At 45.8% G+C, this 22255-nt stretch overlaps 1 protein-coding gene across 1 annotated transcript; it reads right to left on the bottom strand.

Moving 5' to 3' along the window:
- Positions 1-967: 967 nt before the first annotated feature.
- LOC146342293 (vomeronasal type-2 receptor 26-like) lies at positions 968-16632 on the bottom strand. Its single transcript, XM_084807786.1, has 5 exons — positions 16354-16632; positions 12422-13273; positions 9336-9563; positions 2133-2259; positions 968-1878 (listed from the first exon to the last, which is right to left on the bottom strand). Exons 1-5 carry the CDS (start codon positions 16480-16482, stop codon positions 968-970), a joined length of 2247 nt encoding a protein of 748 aa, XP_084663912.1. The 5' UTR covers positions 16483-16632.
- Between the last annotated feature and the right edge of the window lie 5623 nt (positions 16633-22255).

Raw genomic sequence — 22255 nt, 5'->3', positions numbered from 1 at the left:
CAAGCTTCATGATAAGTCCAGGCAAGTTGTTGTTTGTGCTGGCCAAAAACTGCCTTTACCTTCCACCACTTTGTCTATGAGCCTTGAGGACATGGAGTATAACTAGGAAGATGGTCATGAGGAAGTGAAAAGGGGGGACAAATATAACATAGATAATGTCTCAGCTTTCTGGAGAGACCTCTTTATTTCTTCTTAATATCTTGCAACTACTACAGCCCACATTGTAGCACCTGGATGCCACTCATTTTCTAATAACTTTCTCCCAACAAAGTCAAGTACAAACAGAATGAAGGAAGTGCTATCACTATAGTTACATAAGGGAGGGAAAAGAAGCCAGCCCAAAAACTATGGAATAGTCAAGTGAGACAATTCTACTTCATGTTAACGTCTATGTCCAATTATCTCTCAGTATAACAATCTAGCATTTTAGAAAAGAAAGCAACCCCATAACCCAGAACTAAAAACCAACATGCAGAAGACAGCCATCACCACCATGGAAAGTCTGAGACTCCCTTCACATTCTGGGGGTCCTCCTGAATTCAGCCCTAAATCTGGATGACCAGGTTTTGGCAGTAGTCAAGAGTCCCATTGCACAGCTAAGGCTTGAGTGCCAATTATACAGGTCCTTAGAGATGTCTTAGCTCACTGTGGGGACACGTGTCTTAGACACATCCCATCTGGATTATTGAAATGCACTCTAGGTGAGGCTGCCTTCGAAAAGCGTTTGGGATTTTCAGCTGATACAGAATGCTACAGCCAAACTATTGACTGGGTTGTTTGTATAGAGCTCATTGCTCTTGTTACACCAGCTCACTGGCTACCAGTCCCTTTCTGGACAAAGTTCAAAATGAGACTTATAAAGCCCTACATGACAAAAGACCATAGTATTTCAAAGACCACATTCTCCCATGTGAACTAGCCCAAGGTTTACTGGACTGCCAATCCTAAGGATGATATCATTTCTCCTCTAAATTGTAACCATTTTTTTCCTTACTAACTGCTCTCTGGTGTTCAGCTCAGGCCTCACTATCATAATGTAGCATTTGGGGAGAAAGATACAACCCAATAAGCCAGCACTAGAGGACAAGATGGAGAAGACCTCCACAGCCACCATGTACTTCCCCTTGGTGCTCAGGTAGGTTGGCACAAAAGACACCCAAACACTGCAGAACACCAACATGCTGAAAGTGATCAGCTTGGCTTCATTGAAAGTATCAGGCAACTTCCTGGCAAAGAAAGCCACAGTGAAGCTGACGATGGCCAAAACCCCCATGTAGCCCAGCACTATGTAGAACATGAGGGATGAGCCTTCATTGCATTGGACTGTGATGGTGTCAACCTGGGAATGCATGTCAAATTCTGGGAAGGGGGGAGAAGTTGCCAGCCACACAGCACAGATGCCAGTTTGAATAAGAGAAGAAAAAATGATGACCGATACAGCAAGTCTCTTCCCAACCCATTTCCTCATCCTGTTTCCAGGTTTTGTGGCCATGAAGGCCAAAACCACAGTGATGGTCTTTGCCAACACACAAGCAACAACGATGGAGAAGATTATGCCAAACACTGCTTGCCTCAGAAAGCAGGTCACCTTCTGAGGCCACCCAATGAACAAGAAGGAGCAGAGAAAGCAGAGCAGGAGAGAGGAGAGCAGGGTACACGTGATACTCCAGTTGTTGGCTTTGACGATGGGAGTGTTCCAGTGCAGACTGAAGCTCCCAATCACAACAGCTGTGATCACAGAAAGGAAAAGAGCCAAGGATGCCAGAACTACTCCCAAGGGCTCCTCATAAGTTAGGTAGCTTATTTCTTTGGGAATACATTGGTTCATGTTCTTGTTTGGATACTGATCTTCTGGGCACTTCTCACATTGGTCTGCATCTGAAAGAAAGAATCAAACACAGTATTTCCAGAATACACAAATACTGTAGCTTTAATTTAATCTCATATTTCAGAAAACAACATATAATATGGAGCTTCTCCCTTTTTGCAACGTCCATGATGATTTTTCTCTGTATAAGAAAATCCATTCATATACTTTTGTTTAGAAAAAAAAAAACTTACATGAACTACCTTAGACCCGAATTTAAAACTTCTGGATTGTATTGTAAGTCACTCTGGATCCCTTCACTTACCCTTCTGGATGGAAATCCTCCCTTGGGGGCACTCAATGCAGTCATAGCAACACGCTTGCTTCCCCTGCTGGACGGACATGCTCTGTCCAGGGTGGCAGCTCTCAACACAGGTGGAACTGGGCAGCATCTAATGGTAACCACAAGGAAGGACATTTGGGATGGAAACTGCTGATGTAAAGCTGCTCTGGCTTTCAGCTAAAGGCAGATTCCACTTCCCAAGAAGAAAACCCAAAGTGTTTTGATTATTTTTCTTAGTTAAAAACAATGGGCCCCAGAGCCTCTAACTACACTCACCTAAAGAGCCATCTCAGCAACAAATACCAAAGACCCACAACTTTTTAGGCTCCTCTCCCAGTTGCAGAGTTGCAGAGGAGGGCAACTTGAATAATCAAGGGTCTGGAGCAATTCCGTATGAGGGAAGGTTACGACACCTGGGATTGTTTAGCTTGGGAAAAAGGCAAGTAAGGGGAGACATGATAGAGGTGTACAAAATTTTGCATGGTGTGGAGAATGTGGATAGGGAGGCTGGGGGATGTTGACCTGGTGTTGAATGGGGTACGGCTACCCTTGAAAGACCAGGTCCACAGCCTGGGGGTCATTTTGGACTCCCAGCTGTCCATGGAGGCTCAGGTGTCAGCTGTGAGCTGGACAGCGCTGTATCAACTCCATCTGATATGGCGGCTGCACCCCTTCCTTCCCAACCATCTGCTCCCATCAGTAGTACATGCCCTGGTCTCCTCTCGTTTAGACTACTGTAATGCACTCTACGTGGGGTTACCCTTGAAGATGGTTTGGAAACTGCAGCTGGTACAGAACGCGGCGGCTCACCTGATTAAAGGCAGCCGCCAGTGAGATCACATCACTCCAGTGCTGAAGGAGTTGCACTGGTTACCAGTTGTTTTCCGGGCCAAATTCAAGGTGTTGGTTTTGACCTTTAAAACCCTATATGGTTCCGGCCCAGCCTATCTTAAGGAGTGCCTCCAGCAACACCAGACAGGCCGCTTAACAAGATCAGCCTCGGATGGCCTTCTCTCTGTCCCATCAGCCAGGACAGCTAGGCTGGTGGGGACGAGGGAGAGGGCCTTTTCTGTGGTGGCCCCCACTCTGTGGAACTCCCTCCCTAGGGAACTTTGCCATGCCCCCTCCTTAATAAGCTTCCACCGTGCATTAAAAATGTGGTTGTTCAGGCAGGCATTTGGGGTGGGTTAGGGTATTTTAGAAAATGTTTGTATTGTAGAATTTTATTGTTTTAAACTGTTTTATTATATGCTTTGTACATCGCCCAGAGTGGCTGGGTGACCAGCCAAATGGGCAATTAATAAATTTAATTAATAAATAAATGAATAAATATTATTCCCCCTCTCTCATAATACTAGAACCCAGGGTCATCCCATGAAGCTGATTGGTGGGAGACTCAAGACAGATAAAAAGGAGTACTTATTCATACAGCATTTAGTTCAGCAATGGAATTCACTACCACAGGATGTAGTGATGACCACCAATTTGGATGGCTTTAAAAGGGGGCTCGACAAATTTGTGGAGGAAAAGGCTATCAATGGCTATTAGTCCTGATGGCAATACACTACTTGAAGTATCAGAGGGAGTATGCCTATATGCATCTGTTGCTGGGGAACATGGGCAGGAGGGGCTGATGCACTCACGTCCTGTTTGTGGGTTCCCAGTCAACTGCTGGTTGGCCACTGTGTGAAGAGAATGCTGTACTACATGGACCCTTAGTCTGATCCAGCATGGCTCTTCTTATGTTCTCCAAAATAGCCTCTCTTGGCCCACTGCAGTACTGTTGCAATATAATCTTTAAAGTAGGGTTTTTCCCCTCCCTCTCTGCTATAATGCTCAGCTTCTAAACAGGAATATAGGAAGAATTGGGGCCAGCATCAAGGGACAGCTCTTGGATACCAAGACCGTAACTCAGCATGACCCAACATTAACCAAAGATATATTCAAATCGATATAAACAAAATAACTGGATTTGACTTACCTTTAACCTTGAATACAATGTAGTTGGAGCTTTTCCTGGGCAAGGTGCTTGAGCGGGTGGTTGCAGGACAGCTCCAGGCACTGTTGAATGAAATGGATTATCTAGATCCATTTCAATTGGGCTTCAGGCCTGGTTTTGGAACAGAAACTGCCCTGTTCACCCTGTGGGATGACCTCTGCCGGGAGAGGGACAGGGGGAGTGCGACCCTGCTGAGTCTCCTGGACCTCTCAGCAGCTTTCAATACCATCAACCATGGTATCCTTCTAGATAGGTTGTCTGGGCTGGGAGTTGGAGGCACTGCACTGCACTGGTTCTGCTCCTACTTGGATGGCCGATTCCAGAAGGTGGTGCTGGGGGTTATTGCTCTGTGCCATGGCAATTGTGCCATGGGGTTCCACGGGGCTCTGTTTTATCTCCCATGCTGTTTAACATCTACATGAAACCGCTGAGGGAGGTTATCCAGAGGGGTGGGCTGACGTGCCATCAATATGCGGATGACACCCAGCTCTACCTCTCTTTCTCATCAAACCCAGGTGAGGCAGTGGCTGTTCTGAATCAGTGCCTGGGCACGGTAATGGACTGGTTGAGGGCCAATAAACTGAAACTCAATCCAGACAAGACGGAGGTACTGTTAGTGGGTGGTTCGTCTGCCCGGCTAGGTGATATTCAACCTGTTCTGGAGGGGGTTGCACTCCCCCTAAAGGATCAGGTTCGTAGTTTGGGGGTGCTCTTGGATCCAGAACTGTCACTTGAGGCACAGGTGAACTCAGTGGCACGGAGCACTTTTTATCAGCTTAGGCTGGTATACCAACTACGCCCTTATCTGGACAGAGATAGCCTAGCTACAGTTATCCATGCTCTGATAACTTCTCGTCTGGATTACTGCAATGCGTTATACGTGGGGCTGCCTTTGAAAACGGTCTGGAAACTTCAGCTGGTCCAAAATAGGGCGGCAAGATTGTTAACAGGGACTGGCCTGCGAGCTCATATTACGCCAGTACTTTCCCAGCTGCACTGGCTGCCAGTCCATTTCCGGGCCCGATTCAAAGTGCTGGTGTTAACATTCAAAGCCCTTAACGGCTTGGGGCCAGGTTACCTGAAGGATCGCCTCCTCCCATATCTGCCTGCCCGGACCTTAAGATCATCGTCAGCGGCCCTTCTCCGTGAGCCCCTGCCAAAGGAAGTGAGGCAGGTGGCTACTAGGAGGAGGGCTTTTTCTGCTGTGGCACCCCAGCTCTGGAATGAGCTCCCTAGTGAGGTTCACCTGGCACCTACATTGTATTCCTTTCGGCACCAGGTGAAGACCTTTTTATTTTCCCAGGCATTTTAGCATTTTAGCTTTCTAAATTTTTAGCTTTGCTGGTTTAAATCTGTATTTTAAACTCCTGCACTGCTGCTAGGTTTTATTGTGGTTGTATTGTTATGTTGTGGTTTTAATGTTCTATATGTTTTAAATTGTTTTATTGTGTGCCGTTTGGTTTTAATTTTTGTGAACCACCCAGAGAGCTTCGGCTGTTGGGCGGTATAGAAATGAAATGAAATAATAAATAAATAAATAAATAAATAATATTCATATGTATCAAAATACATGAACCAATTGTTTCTCATTTATTAATACTAGGAAAGTTGATCATCATTAAGAACTGGAAACATGCAGAAATAATGACAGATAGAGGTCACGTTTGGATGAATACAGTGGGGGCAGGAACCATCATGGTTCCTGCCCCCACCCCCATGCATGGTGCATTTGTGACCACCATTTACATAATCTCCCACAATGCAGCGGGGGTTGGCTTGTCATGCGAACCTGGCCTGGATGCAGCAGTGGCCGCTTTGTACCCACCCTAAACCCATGATGTGCTATAGAGGTTGTGGGGTGGTTATAAAGCAGCCCTGCACCACGTTCGCATAGCATGCCACCCCCCCCACACTATGTCGCAGGAGATTATGCAAATCGCAGTCACGTGCATGGCCCAGGCGGGGGAAGGAATTACAATGGTTCCTTCCTCCACAGTGCTCTTCTGAACGAGGTCACAGAATAGGTAGCAAGGTTTGGCACTTAGCACAATTATAAAAAATCACTGGATTTAAGGTATAGTACACCAAAGAATCCATAATTAAAGAGCATGGAGTCTTTTATTGATTTTGGGGGAACAAATTATATGGAAATTAATATGTATTCATGCTTCCCAATCTCATAATTAATAGTTCCAGTAGGTTTAACAACACATTTATATAATTTCATAAATGAATAATGCATCATCATGTTGTGTAGTTTTATGTATTTTGTAGTTTATTCTGCATCTTCTTAAAATTAAAATTAAAACAAAATAAAATAAAATAAAAGAGAGAGAGAGAGAGAGAGAGAAATAATGGGCCAAATCCTGCACTGCAGATCTCTAGCAGTACAAATACTTGTCTCAAGCTGTAAATTCAATCAAGCTAAGGAGGCCGGCCAACCAAAGGGCCGATGTGGGGAGAGGAGATGAATTCCATATTGTTCTTAGAGTTCATCAGTCAAATTATTTGGGTCTCTCAATGGGGCCCAGAGACAAATACACTGGAAGTTGTCAAAAAAGAAGCCAACATTCCTGTCTTCCCCAATGCAAATAGCCATTCTCCTATCCCAGGGGTGGCCAACATGTTGTCCTCCAGATGTTTTGGCCTACAACTCCCATGCCCTCACCATTGGCTATGCTGGGCTTGGGCTGATGAGAGTTGTAAGCATAAACATCTGGCAGATCAGAAGTTGTATATCCCTGTCCTACACCCTACTAGGTAGTTTCCTGAAGACATCCGATGACTACATTTAACAAAATAAAAATGTGCATTAGGGGAGAGAGAGAGAAGAGTACAGAGTGAGAAATTTATGCCTTTCATATCTGGATAGCCTAGCTGCAGAGATCCAGGCATTCATAACTTCTCATTTGGATTACTGTAATGTGTTCTTTATGGGGCTGCTTTTGAGGAAGGTCTGGAAACTCCAACTAGTGTAAAATATGGGGGTGAGAATTCTAATTGGAACAAGGCATTACGATCATTATATCTGCCACCGCTCAGGGTTTTCCAGAAGGCCGCGGCCCCTTCCCCTGGTCCCTCTGCCTTTCAACCAACCATTGATTATTTATGGTTTCCCAGTCTTTGTGCAGTTTTTCCCCACATTCTCAAAAGCTGAAGCAGTTTAACTATGAGGGCCAGTAAACTGAAGCTGGTGTTGAATAGGGTACGGCTACCCTTGAAAGACCAGGTCTGCAGCCTGGGGGTCATTTTGGACTCCCAGCTGTCCATGGAGGCTCAGGTGTCAGCTGTGAGCCGGACAGCGCTGTATCAACTCCATCTGATACGGCGGCTGCGCCCCTTCCTCCCCGACCATCTGCTCCCATCGGTAGTACATGCCCTGGTCTCCTCTCGTTTAGACTACTGTAATGCGCTCTACGTGGGGTTACCCTTGAAGACGGTTCGGAAGCTGCAGCTGGTACAGAACGCGGCGGCTCGCCTGATTAAAGGCAGCCGCCGGCGAGATCACATCACTCCAGTGCTGAAGGAGTTGCACTGGCTACCAGTTGTTTTCCGGGCCAAATTCAAGGTGTTGGTTTTGACCTTTAAAACCCTATATGGTTCCGGCCCAGCCTATCTTAAGGAGCGCCTCCAGCAACACCAGACAGGCCGCTTAACAAGATCAGCCTCGGATGGCCTTCTCTCTGTCCCATCAGCCAGGACAGCTAGACTGGTGGGGACGAGGGAGAGGGCCTTCTCTGTGGTGGCCCCCACTCTGTGGAACTCCCTCCCTAGGGAACTCCGTCATGCCCCCTCTTTAATGAGCTTCCGTCGTGCATTAAAAACGTGGTTGTTCAGGCAGGCATTTGGGGTGGGTTAGGGTATTTAAAAAAAAAATTATGGTAAAATTTTATTGTTTTAAATTGTTTTATGGTGGGTTGTACATCGCCCAGAGTGGCTGGGTGACCAGTCAGATGGGCGATTAATAAATTTAATAACTAATAAATAAAATAAATAAAGCTGAATCCTGGCAAGATGAAGAGCCTATTGGTGAGTGGTTCCCAGGTCCAGGAATTGGGTTGTTCACCTGTTCTGGATAAAGTTGCACTTCCTCTGAAGGAACAGGTACGTAGCCTGCTTCTGAATCCTTCTTTGTTACTAGATGACCAGATGACCTCAGTGGCTTGGAGCACCTATTACCAACTTTGGCTGACTCTCCAACTACGTCCATTCCTGCATATTCACAGCCTAGCCACTGTGATCCATGCACTGGTAACCTCACAGTTAGACTACTGTAATATGCCCTGCATATGTCTGCCCTTGTGCCTGGTTAGGAAGCTTCAGCGAGTGCAGAATGCTGCAGGCAGGATGCTCAGTGGATCACCTAGATATATACACGTTAAGCCTGCATTAAAAGAACAGCATTGGCTGGCTATTTGTTACCAAGCCATGTTCAAGGGTGTTTTATTGCCATATGAAGCCCTAAAAGACTCAGGACCAGGTGAGCTGACTGCGTTCCTTTATATACCCAATTGACCCCTGAGATCTTCTGAGGAGGCCTTGCTGGCTCTTCTGAAGCCAATGCAATGTCACCAGCTAGGGGGACATAAGTGGCCATTCTCAGTGGTGGCACCCAACTTTCGGATCACTCAGCCGTGTGTGATTTGAGAGGCAGAAAAGGGTGTCAAGTTTTAAACGCCTCTTGAAAACAGGCTTTCCCTGACCAGTGAGACTCTGTTACCATCACTCTGTTTTATTGTTAAGGTGATGGAATGTATTTAAATGAACTTAACTGGTTTTTATTATTTATTATTTTTATATCATTTCTATATTGTTACATTGTATTTAATATAAACCGCTTAGGGATTCTAATATATTAAGTGGTGTCAAAGTAATAATATTAATAATACTAATTAATGGTCATTTGAGTTTGTGTATTCATAATATATTTGATGCTGTATTGTTTTATATTGTTGTTTATTTTTATTAGGGTTTATTGGTAACTTTTTGTGAAATTATTATGTTTTGTACAATACCTAGATAAATGTATATACCATGTTTTTAATACAATAAATAATAAAGAAATACCAAGCATGTCCAGCAGATTCTGATCAAGTTATCAACCATCTTGTATACCAGCAGGATCCGGAATGTGCTTATAAATCAGTGTTGATGAAACAGATTATGATGAAAATAATTGTTCCCACCTGATTAAATTTGTGATTCCACACAATGGCACTTCCATTAATGGTGAACCCCTTCTCTGGAGTAGCCTCGGGCTCCATCCTTCCAACTTGGACTCTCTGGAAGGATTCATTGGGGAAGGTGACCAAGTTGATGAGATCGTATCCACCTGCCAGGTTCCCATTGTCATCAAAAAAGATTTCTTCCCCAGCAGTATTATTAAAGCGGATGCTTCTCAGAAAAGAGTGAAGCTGTATCAGAGGAGAAAATAACTGACAATGTATTGTTTGTTTACTAAAAGGACTGATAAACTGCTCTGCTTCCTTACAGGTTCCAGGGTGGTCAGACAGTCTGAACTGGGTGATGTCATTTCCTTGGAATTTGCCGTCTTGTGACATTTTGGGTGCTTCCAGATGAAGCATTTATCATGCAATCACCCTGCTGGAAATCAGCCCTGACTGCTCATTGGAAGGACAGATACTGAAGCTGAAGCTCAAATATTTTGGCCAACTAATGCAAAGAGAAAACTCCCTGGAAAAGACCCTGATGCTGGGAAAGATTGAAGGCAAAAGGAGAAGGGGACGGCAGAGGATGAGATGGCTAGATAGCATCACTGATGCAATGAATATGAGCTTGAGCACACTCCGGGAGAGAGCAGAGGACAGGAAGGCCTGGCGTGCTCTGGTCCATGGGGTCACGAAGAGTCGGACACGACTGAACGACTGAACAGCAACAACAACACCCTGCCTTATTCACAGAATTTCAGGTCAGTCTAGACAATGTTGCCTTTCATTTGTAACCCTCCCATCTATTCCCAATTCAGTATTTTTTTCCTACTCTGTCTCCCTCTGGAAAGAAGTGAAACACATAATGGCTGCAGGGTAGCTTTGTCTGGTAGTGCTAGGAGCGCAGTGTGCGGAAGCCCCATCAGGCATTCAGTGTCTATCTTCTAAAGCATCAGTATGACCAAGATGACTTTGCGAGGGCCTGTACTTGCCAAATATTCAACAATGTTCCATCCAAGCTGAGGTGGAAGATGATGAATGAAATAGGGCAGGGCAAGCCCTCCATATGGTGGGATGAATCCCCCACCTCAGGCAACAGAACTGGAAGGGCAGTGGATCCCATGGATCCCGCACACCCACTGCCAAGTGTCCCAATGCTGCTGCCCATTATTTTACTCTTGAATTGAGGCACTGGGTGATGGACACCTAGAGAGGTGCACTAGCTGCTGCCCTGCTGTGGCAAAAGTCACAGCTAGAATGTGCCCACCCAACCCAAATGCCTTGCTCTGAGGGTTCCTTCCTCAGAGCTAGGCATTGGAGGGGAGGTAATCTTGGAGGTGGCCAGGGAGTGCAGGCAGGGAGCGCAGGGTTCCTTCCTCAGAGCTAGGCGTTGGCGGGGAGGTGATCTTGGAGGTGGCCAGAGAGCGCAGGCAGGGAGCGCAGGGTTCCTTCCTCAGAGCTAGGCATTGGCGGGAGGGTGATCTTGGAGGTGGCCAAGGAGTGCAGGCAGGGAGTGTAGGGTTCCTTCCTCAGAGCTAGGCATTCGCAGGGAGGTGATCGTGGAGGTGGCCAGGGAGCGCAGGCAGGGAGTGCAAGGTTCCTTCCTCGGAGCTCGGCGTTGGCAGGGAGGTGATCTTGGAGGTGGCCAGGGAGCGCAGGCAGTGCCCATGGCCTCCTCCCTGCCAACGCCTCACTCTGAGAAGGACCCCGCAAGGTATTGAGTGGAAGGTGGGTGACAGCTCATGCTCCCCCATCCTCCAGCAGCTCAAATCACAGCTCAAATTGACAGCCAGCAGTTGGGCATGGCAGCGGCAGGAGGTGTTGTGTGGGCACTGCTCCAGGAAAAAAAGCTCCAAGAGAGTTTTCCATTCCAGGACTCCACCTTGAAAAATATGAAGCAATAATAAAGACATTGGAGAAACGTATGAAGCAATAATAAGGAAATTAGTCCAAGGAATTAGAACATGTGTACAATGTTTCCTCCTCACACAAGGAGCCATTACAGTGAACCAGCCCTCTCTCATTGGGGCTTACAGAGGGAGGCTTCAGTGTCACGAAATGTTGTTTGTGCCCCAGCACCTCTCTTCTTATACTAGTGCTATATACTTCAGTACTATAATATGTTATACTACAGTGTAGTATAATATACTATACTATATAGTACTATACCATCTAGTCCTATAGTACTATAATACTAGAACCTGGGCTCATCCCATGAAGCTGATTGGTGGCAGATGCAGGACAGATAAAGGGGAATACTTCTTCACACAGTGCATAGTTCAACTATGAAATTCACTTCCACAAGATATCGGGATGGCCACCAATTCAGAAGGCTTTAAAATAGAAATGGGCAAATTCATGGAGGAGAAAGCTATCAATGACTATTAGTCCTGATGGCTATCTGTTAACTTCAGCATCAGAGTCAGTATGCCTACATACACCAGTTGCTGGGGAACATGGGCGGGAGGGTGCTTTGCACTCATGTCTTGCTTGTGAATTTCCTGCAGGCAGCTGGTTGTCCACTGTGTGAACAGAATGGTGGACTAGACAGACCCTTGGTCTGATCTAGCATGCATCTTCTTCTGTTATTCTGTTCTTATAAATTAAGATGTGTATATGGTCACCATCATTCTTCTTCAATTAATTCTTGTTTAACTGGCTGTATCTATTAAGGCCAACCAAAATGATCAAGAGTTTGTAACACCCCATCTATTAGGAAAGAAAAAGGTGGTTGGGGCTTTTTAGTTTGAGAAAAAGATGAGTCAGGGGGTCATGATGAGGGTTTATCCATTTTGAATGGTAAGCTCCCCCTCCATCATAGTACCTTATGGTATCTTATTTTATTTCCTTAATTTATATCCTGTCTTTCCTCCAGAGGCCCCGAGGTGTCATACATAATCCTCTTCCTCTCCGTTTTATCCTCACAACAACCCTGTGAGGTAGGTTAGACTGAGAGTCAATGACTGGCCCAGAGTCACCCAGTGAGCTTCATGGTGGAGTGGGGACTAGAACCTGGGTTCCCCTAATTCTACTCCAACGCTCTAACTCCTACACTACACTGACTATCTTATGATATTCCATGATTTGTCTGTAGCTGGGAGTACCTGCCATGGCTGGACTTTCCAGAGGCCCCATCTGTCCCCATGTCCTCTTGATTTCTGTTTGGTTTTTGCTAAATCCATGGCACGGAGAGCATGTGCGACAGCATAGACAGCATTGTAGATATTGTAGCTCTGGCCAGACATCGCCGTTTCAAACACAGATCCAGGGAGGCTTCCCAGTTTCTCTTCCCCAGTGCAGTTTTCATTGCTCGGCGCGTACATGTTATATACCGGGAGCGAACAGAAAAAAGCAGTGAACCAGAACTGCTTGATGAAATAAATCTTTGACTGAAATGGATTTATGCTCTCCAGAAAGTCCCGAAATCCTGGCACCACATTTGTATGGAGAATAAATGACAAGGTGCCATTGAAGGTTTTTGTGCTGAATTTGTCCCTAGCCAACACAGCAGTGTAATCCCATTCAGCTGTGGTGATCCAAACCCTCTCTATGGGGTGAATATAAAATTCACGGGTGTACAAAACTGATTGTAAACCCTCCAGAGATTGATTGTCACCATAGACAACAATCACGTTGGTTTCTCTCAGTGGGAGTGTTGATAGGATTGCTCCCACTTTTTCTTGAAATAGTTCCTCTGGTAAAAACTGTGACATTGTTGGGATCATCTGTGTCCAAGCAATGCATATATCATGCTGCAGAAGCCTTGATCTCATGGCTTGAAGGAAGGTTTCCCCACTGTCATCCTCTGAAACAATGAGACCAATCCAGTTCCATCCAAAATGCTTGAGAAGCCCAACAATCCCAGCATACTGGTGGTCTTCATTTGGGACCATCCGGTAGAAAGAAGGAAAGCGAGTTTTGTCCCTCAGCACTGGATCAAAGGAGCCATAGCTGAGCTAATGAGAAAGATATGGTTTTTAATCTGAGAAAAACATCCCTTTCTTCTCAAGCATAAACTATACAAATCTCGGTCAAGGTTAATATCTTGATTTCCTTGAATAGGACTTTCTAACAAATGTTGTGCAATCTAATAGTCCAATCTTACACTTCCTATTATGCATACCCAGTAATATCGATTGCTGGAGAAGTCTCTTACGAGTCCCCTGGACTGCAAGAAAGTCAAATCAGTCAGTCCTAAAGGAAATCAACCCTGAGTGCTCATTGGAAGGACAGATACTGAAGCTGAAGCTCAAATATTTTGGCTACCTAATGTGAAGAGAAAACTCTCTGGAAAAGACCCTGATGCTGGGAAAGACTAAAGGCAAAAGGAGAAGGGGGCGGCAGAGGATGAGATGGCTAGATAGCATCACTGATGCAATGAATATGAACTTGAGCATGCTCCGGGAGAGAGCGTAGGACAGGAAGGCCTGGCGTGCTATGGTCCATGGGGTCACGAAGAGTCGGACACGACTGAACGACTGAACAACAACAACAATAGGAAGCAGGGTGCAGAATCAATGGTTTTCTCAAGATTAACATTTCTGCCAAACACCATTCCCAGCTTGGATTCTAAATCAGCAGTCCTATACCAAATTACATGGGAGTAAGCTCCATTGACCTCAATGGGGCTTACTTTTAAGTAGACATATATGGTAGTACTCTAAGTGTTGTGGTGTTACAATGTTGGACACAAACATGAGCTCCCTTTGCGATAGCTTCACTATAATTCTGTGAGATGCGGAGGGCCATCGACCTGATTGCTCATGGGTGCCCTCTCCGGTGCTGTGGAGCCCGCTCTGCTCCTTGGTATACTGGAGAGCTGCAGTCAATGAAATAGGCTGGATGTTGACTAGAACACAAATGGCATAAGACTCAAGGTGAAGATGACCAAGCCTACTCTAGAGCACATAATTGTGTCTATTGTGTGGCAGTCTGGACAGCAAAGAAGGGTTATTTTGCTGCCTCCATTGTGTCCTCAAATAGCAGTACAATGGAGCTTGTCCGGGTGGTCCGGGGGATCTTAACATCCTCCCCAGCAAATGGTGCCCTGGCCTTGTCAAGGACACCCTGTGACCTTTCTACATTGCACTTGAGGACAAAATCACTTGTCTCCTCAGCTAACTTGAGGCTGTGGTTAGTGCAGTTCCAGTTGAGGTATCCATTGTGCCCAATTTTGTGGGATCGGTTCCAGGTGCTGTGTCCTGATGATGTGGACAAGGTGCTTGCAGCAATGCAACTGACCACGTGCCCTCTCGATCCCTGCCCCTCTTGGCTAATACATGCTAGTCAAGGGGGTATGACTGGGTGGGTTCAGGGAGCAAGAAATGCTTCCTTTCAGGAAGGGGTGGTCCCTGCTGTCCTTAAGGAGGCAGTAGTGTGCCCGCTCCTGAAGTTCTGGACCCATTCTGGACCCAATGGTCTTAGACAATTACTGCCCAGTCACCACTATGCCTTTTTTTAGGGAAGCTACTTGAGACAGTCGTGGCAGAGCAACTGCAGGTGCTCTTGAAGGATACTGATTATCTAGACCCATTCCAGCCCAGGTTTTGATCTGGTTATGGTACTGCATCAGCCTTGGTCACCCTGATGGATGACCTTCACTGAGAGAGAGACAGGGGGAGTGCAACTCTGTTAATTCTGCTTGACCTCTCATCGGCTTTTGATACCATGGTATCCTCCTGGAACAACTCCATGGGATGGGTATCGAAGGCATTGTATTTAGAATAGAATAGAATAGAATAGAATAGAATAGAATAGAATAGAATAGAATAGAATAGAATAGAATAAAACTTTATTACGGTCAAAGACCAGCTCAAGACTGTATTAGAGTGGTTCCAGTCCTACCTATGGAACCAATTTCAGAGATTAACATTGGATGATTATTCCTCAGCCCCCTGGCAATCGAGCTATGGGGTTCCGCAAGGTACCGCCATGTCCCCAATATTGTTTAACTTCTATATGAAGTCACTGGAAATGGTCATTAGGGGATCTGGAGCCAAATGCCATCAGTATGTCAATGACACACAGTTCTATCTCCCTGTGACATGTGCATCAGGTGAGGCTGTGCAAGTCCTGGGTCAGTGCCTACCCTCAGAATTGGGCTGGAGGAGGGCCAATAAAATGAAGCTGAATCCTGGCAAGACAGAAGCCCTGTGCGCGAGTGGTTCCCGACTCTGGGAGATAGGCTCATTGCCTGTTCTGGATGGGGTTGCACTCCCTCTGAAAAATCAGGTGTAGGCTGGGGTTACTACTAGATCCATCGTTGTTGCTGGAAGGCCAAGTGGCCATGGCAGCTCGGAGTGCTTTTTACCATCTTTGGCTGGTTCGCCAGCTATGGCCTCTTCTGGACAAGGATAGCTTGGCCACAGTGGTACAGGCTTTAGCTACCTCAAGACTAGATTACTGCAGTGTGGTCTATTTGGGGCTGCTCTTAAGGCTGCTCCAGAAACTGAAGATTGTGCAGAATGCAGCAGGCCAGCTGTTGTCAGGAGCTGCACCTTTTCAGCATTCAACTCCTTTGCTGAGGGAACTGCACTGGCTGCCTATTCTCTACCAGGCCAGGTTTAAGGTACTAGTACTAGTATACAAAGCCCTAAACAACTTGGAACCAGGATACCTGAGAGAGCGCCTTCTCCCTTACCAATCTGCTCAGACACTGAGGTCATCAGAGGTCATGCTCCTGGTGGTTCCACATGGACCTATGGCCCAACTGGAGTCCACCAGGAGAAGAGCCTTCAGTGTGGTGGCCCCCTTCCTATGGAATTCCCTGCCTTTGGAGGTCAGGCAGATGCCAACATTGTGTTGCTTCTGGCACCACCTGAAAACATTATTATTTCAGGAAGCCTTCCTTGAGTGACCAGCCACAGTTTATTCAGAACTCAGTTTATCAGAACTCTGTTTCTTTTTTAAAACAGTAATGATTTTAACATGGTTTTTATTCTTTTACCCTACCTGCTGTTCACCGCTCTGAAATCTTTGAATGTAGAGTGGTATATAAATATTGTAAATCAATAAACAAATAGTTCTGAACACGTGCCTGTGGTATCTTGTAGACATTTAAGACATTGGCCATCTGGATGGAGTTTTGAGAGGTGAGACCACCAACAACAGCCATTAACTTATCTTTCCTGACACAGTTGTAATTGAGAGGATCCCCTTGTCCCATAAGATTCAGAGAGTTCACAATGGCTTGCCGTGAATTAAAAGCATTCTCTGTAACACTGGATCTCAGCGTGGTATTCAGTAATAATTGAGCATCCTTGTTGAACTCATGAATGGCAAAAACAAAGGCAAGGACATGCTGGTAGTTTTTAGGGATTATGCTGCAATGAGATTGTCATATCATCTTAAATACAAACTAGAGAAAAATCTTGCTCAAACTAATGATATGAAGATTGTCTCCTAAGACAATATGAGTAGAAGTATGTCAGTAGCACATGAGCCTCGTGTGGCGCAGAGTGGTAGGTGGCAGTATTGCAACTGAAACTCTCCCCACAAACTGAGTTTGATCCCAGCGGAAGCTGGGTCTCGGGTAGCCGGCTCAGCTTGACTCAGCCTTCCATCCTTCCGAGATCAGTAAAATGAGTACCCAGCTTGCTGGGGGAAAGGTAGTCACGAGTGGGGAAGGCAATGGCAAACCACCCCACTACAGTCTGCCATGAAAACGCCAGCGCAAGCGGCGTCCCTCTAGGAGTCAGCAATGATTCGGTGCTTGCACAGGAGGAACCTTTCCTTTCTATGTAGGTAGCACAGCATGTGCTGTGCAGTGGCTAAACTGATGAGTCGGGATGTGGGAAACTCTGAACAAAATCCTTCTTCACCTGTGTGGTTCACTCAGGATGCAATTCTGTTCCCACTTACCTTTTGGACCCAGTGGGGTGTACTTCTGAATCACTGTGAACAGGATGCCCTGTAATTACTCTTGTGTAAGCACTTTTCCTAGCCCACCTTACTGGGTTATTGTGAAAATATGATGTCCCCCTAAGCTTGGCAAAGCAGAGGACTACAGGCATAGAGCTGTTGGCGGTGGGTAAATTTCAGCGCAGGTCTTCCTGCTTCCTTCACCCTATGGAAGAACCCATCTCTCCCACCCCATCTTCTCTCCTGCCTCTCTCTTGTGCACATCACCTTGTCAAATATCTCTTCTCAACTATCTCTTTCCCTCCCAACCTTCTGTCTCCCTCTAACCATGTTTCTGCCCATCTGCATCTCAGCTGTGACACATGCACTGTTTGTGAGGAGGACACACAACAGAAAATGATGACCAGAAGTTCATCTTGAAGGTGCCACTCTTTTTCCAGACACTCTTACTGATTTAGGATGGGGGGCATGGATATTTTGGGATTGACTTTTCTTTGGTTACCCGTGGCAATATTTGGGATCTTCATGGCTAAGTATGACGATCTGGACTGATTACGACTGTCTAAAACTGGAATTCTTTGAATTGCTTTACTCTTTCTTTCTAATATAAATCTACAGAAACACAACAGTGCACTTGCAGGGAGGAAAGGGAGCATTTTTGAAAAGAAGATCAGATGGCACTTAGAGCACATATGCATTCGTCTGTCAAGGATGAATATCATACCCCTGCCCAAAAGACAACTCCAAAAAATGTATTCATCAGTTGAAATCTGGGGGTTGACTCCATGAGAAATTTCTTGCAAATTGGCTATGATTGGAGGTTGTTCAGGACACATGACGTTATGGCCATCCCGCAGCCATCTCAGAGATTTGCATGGAAAAAACTGTTTTTCGGAGACTACTTTTAATCCAATTTTTTTCTTAATTCAACTTGTCTGCATTTCTGTTGCAGTGTGTACCAACCCTCCACATTTACTTTGGCATGATAGCCCTGCCCAGGGATGTGTCTTTCACCTGGCCGTGACCTCACTGAGCCTGGTCAAGGGGGGTTCCTCCAATGTTTCCCCTCCCTGTGTTTCCCTGATCTTTCTGCAATTTTCCAGCTGACAGTTCAGAAGTTCTGAGCTACCCCGTGGTATTTACTTACTCTTGCCTACCACTAACCTCTGGCTGCCATCGCCCCAGAAGTATAGGTGTGTTCTGCTTGGGATCCTCTACCTTTTAAAGAATCTTTGTAAATCAATACTGCATAAAAGCACAATATCAAAATAGCACATTCCTGCTACATCGTGAACCCAAAGTAAGTGCTCCAGTTTCACCAGCCACAGCTGCAGGGCGGGGGGATGAACTTATTTGCAAGTAGAGTATGGGGTGGGTGGACATAGAGTAAAAAAAAGTGGGGAGACCAATAAGTGAAGATTGTTTCCCACCCCTGTCCAGGCCCCCCACTGCTGCTACGTTATGAATGGAGAGCAACCAATTTTCCCCATGTGTGCAGATTCCCCTGAAGAAACTATTCTGCTGCAGAGTTATTGTTCCCATCCAATTTTTCCCCATGTGTGCACTTTTGCTTATTGCTTCCAACCTCCCTTTTCTCCCTTTCTCCTCCCCCGCCCCGCTCACAATAAGAAGCTCCCACAAACTGGAAAGAACATTACTTTGATAAAGTGGAGAAGGGACTTTACATAACAGCACAGAAACTACAGAATGTCAAAGGAGTGCAACATCGCAATAATGATTTAAGAGATCATTGGAGAAGCGAAAGAGCATTTTAGGACAAGTTACGAAAGCTGGCTTTTAACACTTTCATTTCAGGGGAGCAAGATTTCTTTCTTACTCCTGAGTAAATATGCACAGAAGGAGGGATATGTTAAAGACTGAAAGCAGGCTACCTAAAGTGATTGAGTGTCCCCACTACTGCAGTAATGTGAGGGATCGCTGCTGTGCTCCTGGGGATTTTCTCAATGGGAATGGGAAAAACTACTTCCATTGGGGAAACAAGAGGGAATGGGGCATCCCAGGACACCGCCAGGTCAAAGAGGTGCATCCAGGATTTAATGCAGGGGATGGGGACATGGCCAGCCACTTCATTCTTCAGTAGAGATGTGCTATAGTGAATCTAGCACATCACGATAAATTGAAATAGCACATTTGGAGGAGAAGTCTTTACTTCACCTCTAAGCAGAGGCAGGGCAAAGTCTCACAGGAAAGAACTACTCCACCTGATGATTCCAGCACCCTAAGTAAAATGACATCAATGTATCTGCACATTTAGTCTTGTTGCTATTACGCTATTATGGTTTTAGAGAAAGAATATTTTTTTAAATATTGGGTGGGGAGGGTCAGACATAGGATGGGGAGGGTGGGGGTGCTAACATACACACTGGCCAGAAATAGCAGAAGGGGCAGAACAAGGTAAGAGTGGGAGGGAGGGAACAGGCTCTCTAAATGATGATGTGGAAGAGACTCCAGCCAGTAGCCACCCAAACAATTCCCAGTAATTTGCAGTAAGATGCTGTGTGACCTGCGGAGAGCCCCAGGCCAGCTTTGGGGTAATCCAGGTTTTCAAGCCCCGTGTGTCCCCAGACAGAGAAGATTTGACTCCAGTAAAAAGCACAGCAAAGTGGAGAGCGAACTAAACACATCACCGTGGAGATTCCCCCGCCACCGCTGCCACCGCCCAGAGAGATTTTGATGAATATCAGGTCTAATCCTGACCTGCTGATGGCTCTCTTTCTTCTAGCTGGAGTGGTGGAAAATGATGCTGAATGTACACTATCAGGGTTTACAGAACCATAAGAGAAAGAGACAGGCTGGTGATTAAAATTAGTAATGTATTTTGTTAATTTAAGCAAGACCATTGGGCAGAGGACATTTAAAAAAAAATGAATAACTTACAAAGAAGCTATTGCAGCATAATCTGGCTTTTCCTTAAACTCCAGCACACTGAAGTCAGCAAGTACAATGGATACAAATTCACCAATGATAATCTCATCTGAAGAACTGTATGAAGGACTCCAAACTGCTGTTCTCGAACTGTTTATGGAGCAGTTCACAGTCTTGCTGGAAAAATAATACAGCAAAAGCAAAACCAGACTGAATACTGAAAACCCTCGGGGAAAGCCCAGGCCAGACCCCTTCATGATCACCAATGGCCGCTATCAACAGTATCAATCCTGGGAAAAGAAACAGAAAAACCTGGATTGATAGAACTGTGGCTGCCTCAAATTAACCTCCAAATTGGGGTGGACCAAGTTGTATGGACAGGAGTCTTTATAGATGCAGCATAGAATATCACGCTTCAAATGTACTGTTTTTGGTATGTGATTTGCATAGGGTCAGTGATACCCTTGGGGCTTCTGAAAATAGCACTGCTGATTACAGTAATTTTAATCATCCCTGGGAAAGCCATCTGTTTTCCCCAAGTCCTGAAGTGTCAGAAGGAGAAAAGAAAATGGGTCTCTGTGATCCCACTCTAGGGCAAGTCATGTTCCAACTTGCATCAGTAGAACCACCTAGAGAACTATGCTGGGCAGAAGCAGCCTCTTGGAGGCTTGTCCTAACTTGCTGAATAGATAAGGATTGGCATAGGGCCGGTGGGAATACACAGGATGGTGGATGTCCAGTCAACATCCCTATCCTGGTCAAATATATTAGAAGCTGCCTTCTACCAACTCAGACCATTAGTCTGTTATTGTCTTTTTCTGATCTGTGTTTGAAATAGGAATGTCTGGCCAGAGCTACAATATCTACAACGCTGTTGCACATGCTCCTCATGCTATGTGTTTGGCAAGAGCCAAACACCCGATTCCTGGGTTGTTTTGAGATGTGTGAACCTGGAACTCTGGGTTGGTTGTGGTCTAAACAACTCAGACTTAACCCCACAATTGCCCATGGTTTGTTGTTGGTTTAGCTCTAGCTTGTGTAACTCATACACAATCCAGAATTTCTGGGTTCATACATCACAACCCAGAAATTGCTGCTGTGACATGCAAACTGGGTCCTCATGAGAGCATGGGAGCCAAAACGCGTGGTCCATCAGCAGAGCCAATGGAATAACCCTTGTTGTTGTTGTTTATTTGTTCAGTTGCTTCCGACACTTCGTGACTTCATGGACCAGCCCACGCCAGAGCTTCCTGTCGGCCGTCGCCACCCCCAGCTCCCCCAAGGTCGAGTCTGTCACCTCCAGAATATCATCCATCCATCTTGCCCTTGGTCAGCCCCTCTTCCTTTTGCCTTCCACTTTCCCTAGCAGCAGCATCTTCTCCAGGGTGTTCTGTCTTCTCATTATGTGGCCAAAGTACTTCAGTTTTGCCTTTAATATCATTCCCTCAAGTGAGCAGTCTGGCTTTATTTCCTAGAGTATGGACTGGTTTGATTAGGGATGGATGAAAGTCCCTTACCTGATCCCGAAGCTTGCTTCGCGGTGGGGGGGAGGCGCTCCGTCCCTCCCCCCAAAATTCTGGCCAGGGGGGAGGCGCCCCATCCCTCCAGCCGCAAAACCTCCTCTCCTGCTGGGACGCAAATGGCGGCGGCCATAGCCACCGCCATTTGCGTCCCTGCAGTCAGCCATGATAGGCTACATAAATGTTTACGTAGCCTATCACAGCTGACTTTTAAAAAAAAAAAAAGTGCGTACGCAAATGGCGGCGCCCATGGGCGCCGCCATTTGCGTTCCTTATTTTGGCACGTGTAGTCTACGTAAACATTTACGTAGACTACAGCGAAAATAAGGGGAATGCTATTTGCGTTCCCCTTATTTTCGCCGTAGTCTACGTAAATGTTTATGTAGACTACATATGCCAAAATAAGGAACGCAAATGGCGGCGCCCATGGGCGCCGCCATTTGCATATGCACTTTTTTTTTTTCAAAGTCAGCCGTGATAGGCTACGTAAAGATTTACGTAGCCTATCACAGTGTTTTTTTTAAATCTAGCTGTGATAGGCTACATAAATCTTTACGTAGCCTATCACGTTTGTTTGTTTTTGTTTTACTTGGAAATGGCGGTGGCAGCAGCCGCCACTGCCGAACCGCCGCCGCCACCAGGGACATTCGAACAAAGTAAGTCCTGTCTCAG

This window comes from Heloderma suspectum, chromosome 6 (genome assembly GCF_057233095.1).
Source record: "Heloderma suspectum isolate Gila_16-S chromosome 6, 16-S_ref, whole genome shotgun sequence".
Classification (NCBI taxonomy): domain Eukaryota; kingdom Metazoa; phylum Chordata; class Lepidosauria; order Squamata; family Helodermatidae; genus Heloderma; species Heloderma suspectum.
Note: the sequence above shows the minus strand (reverse complement) of the source record. Positions and strands in the feature narration are given on the sequence as shown.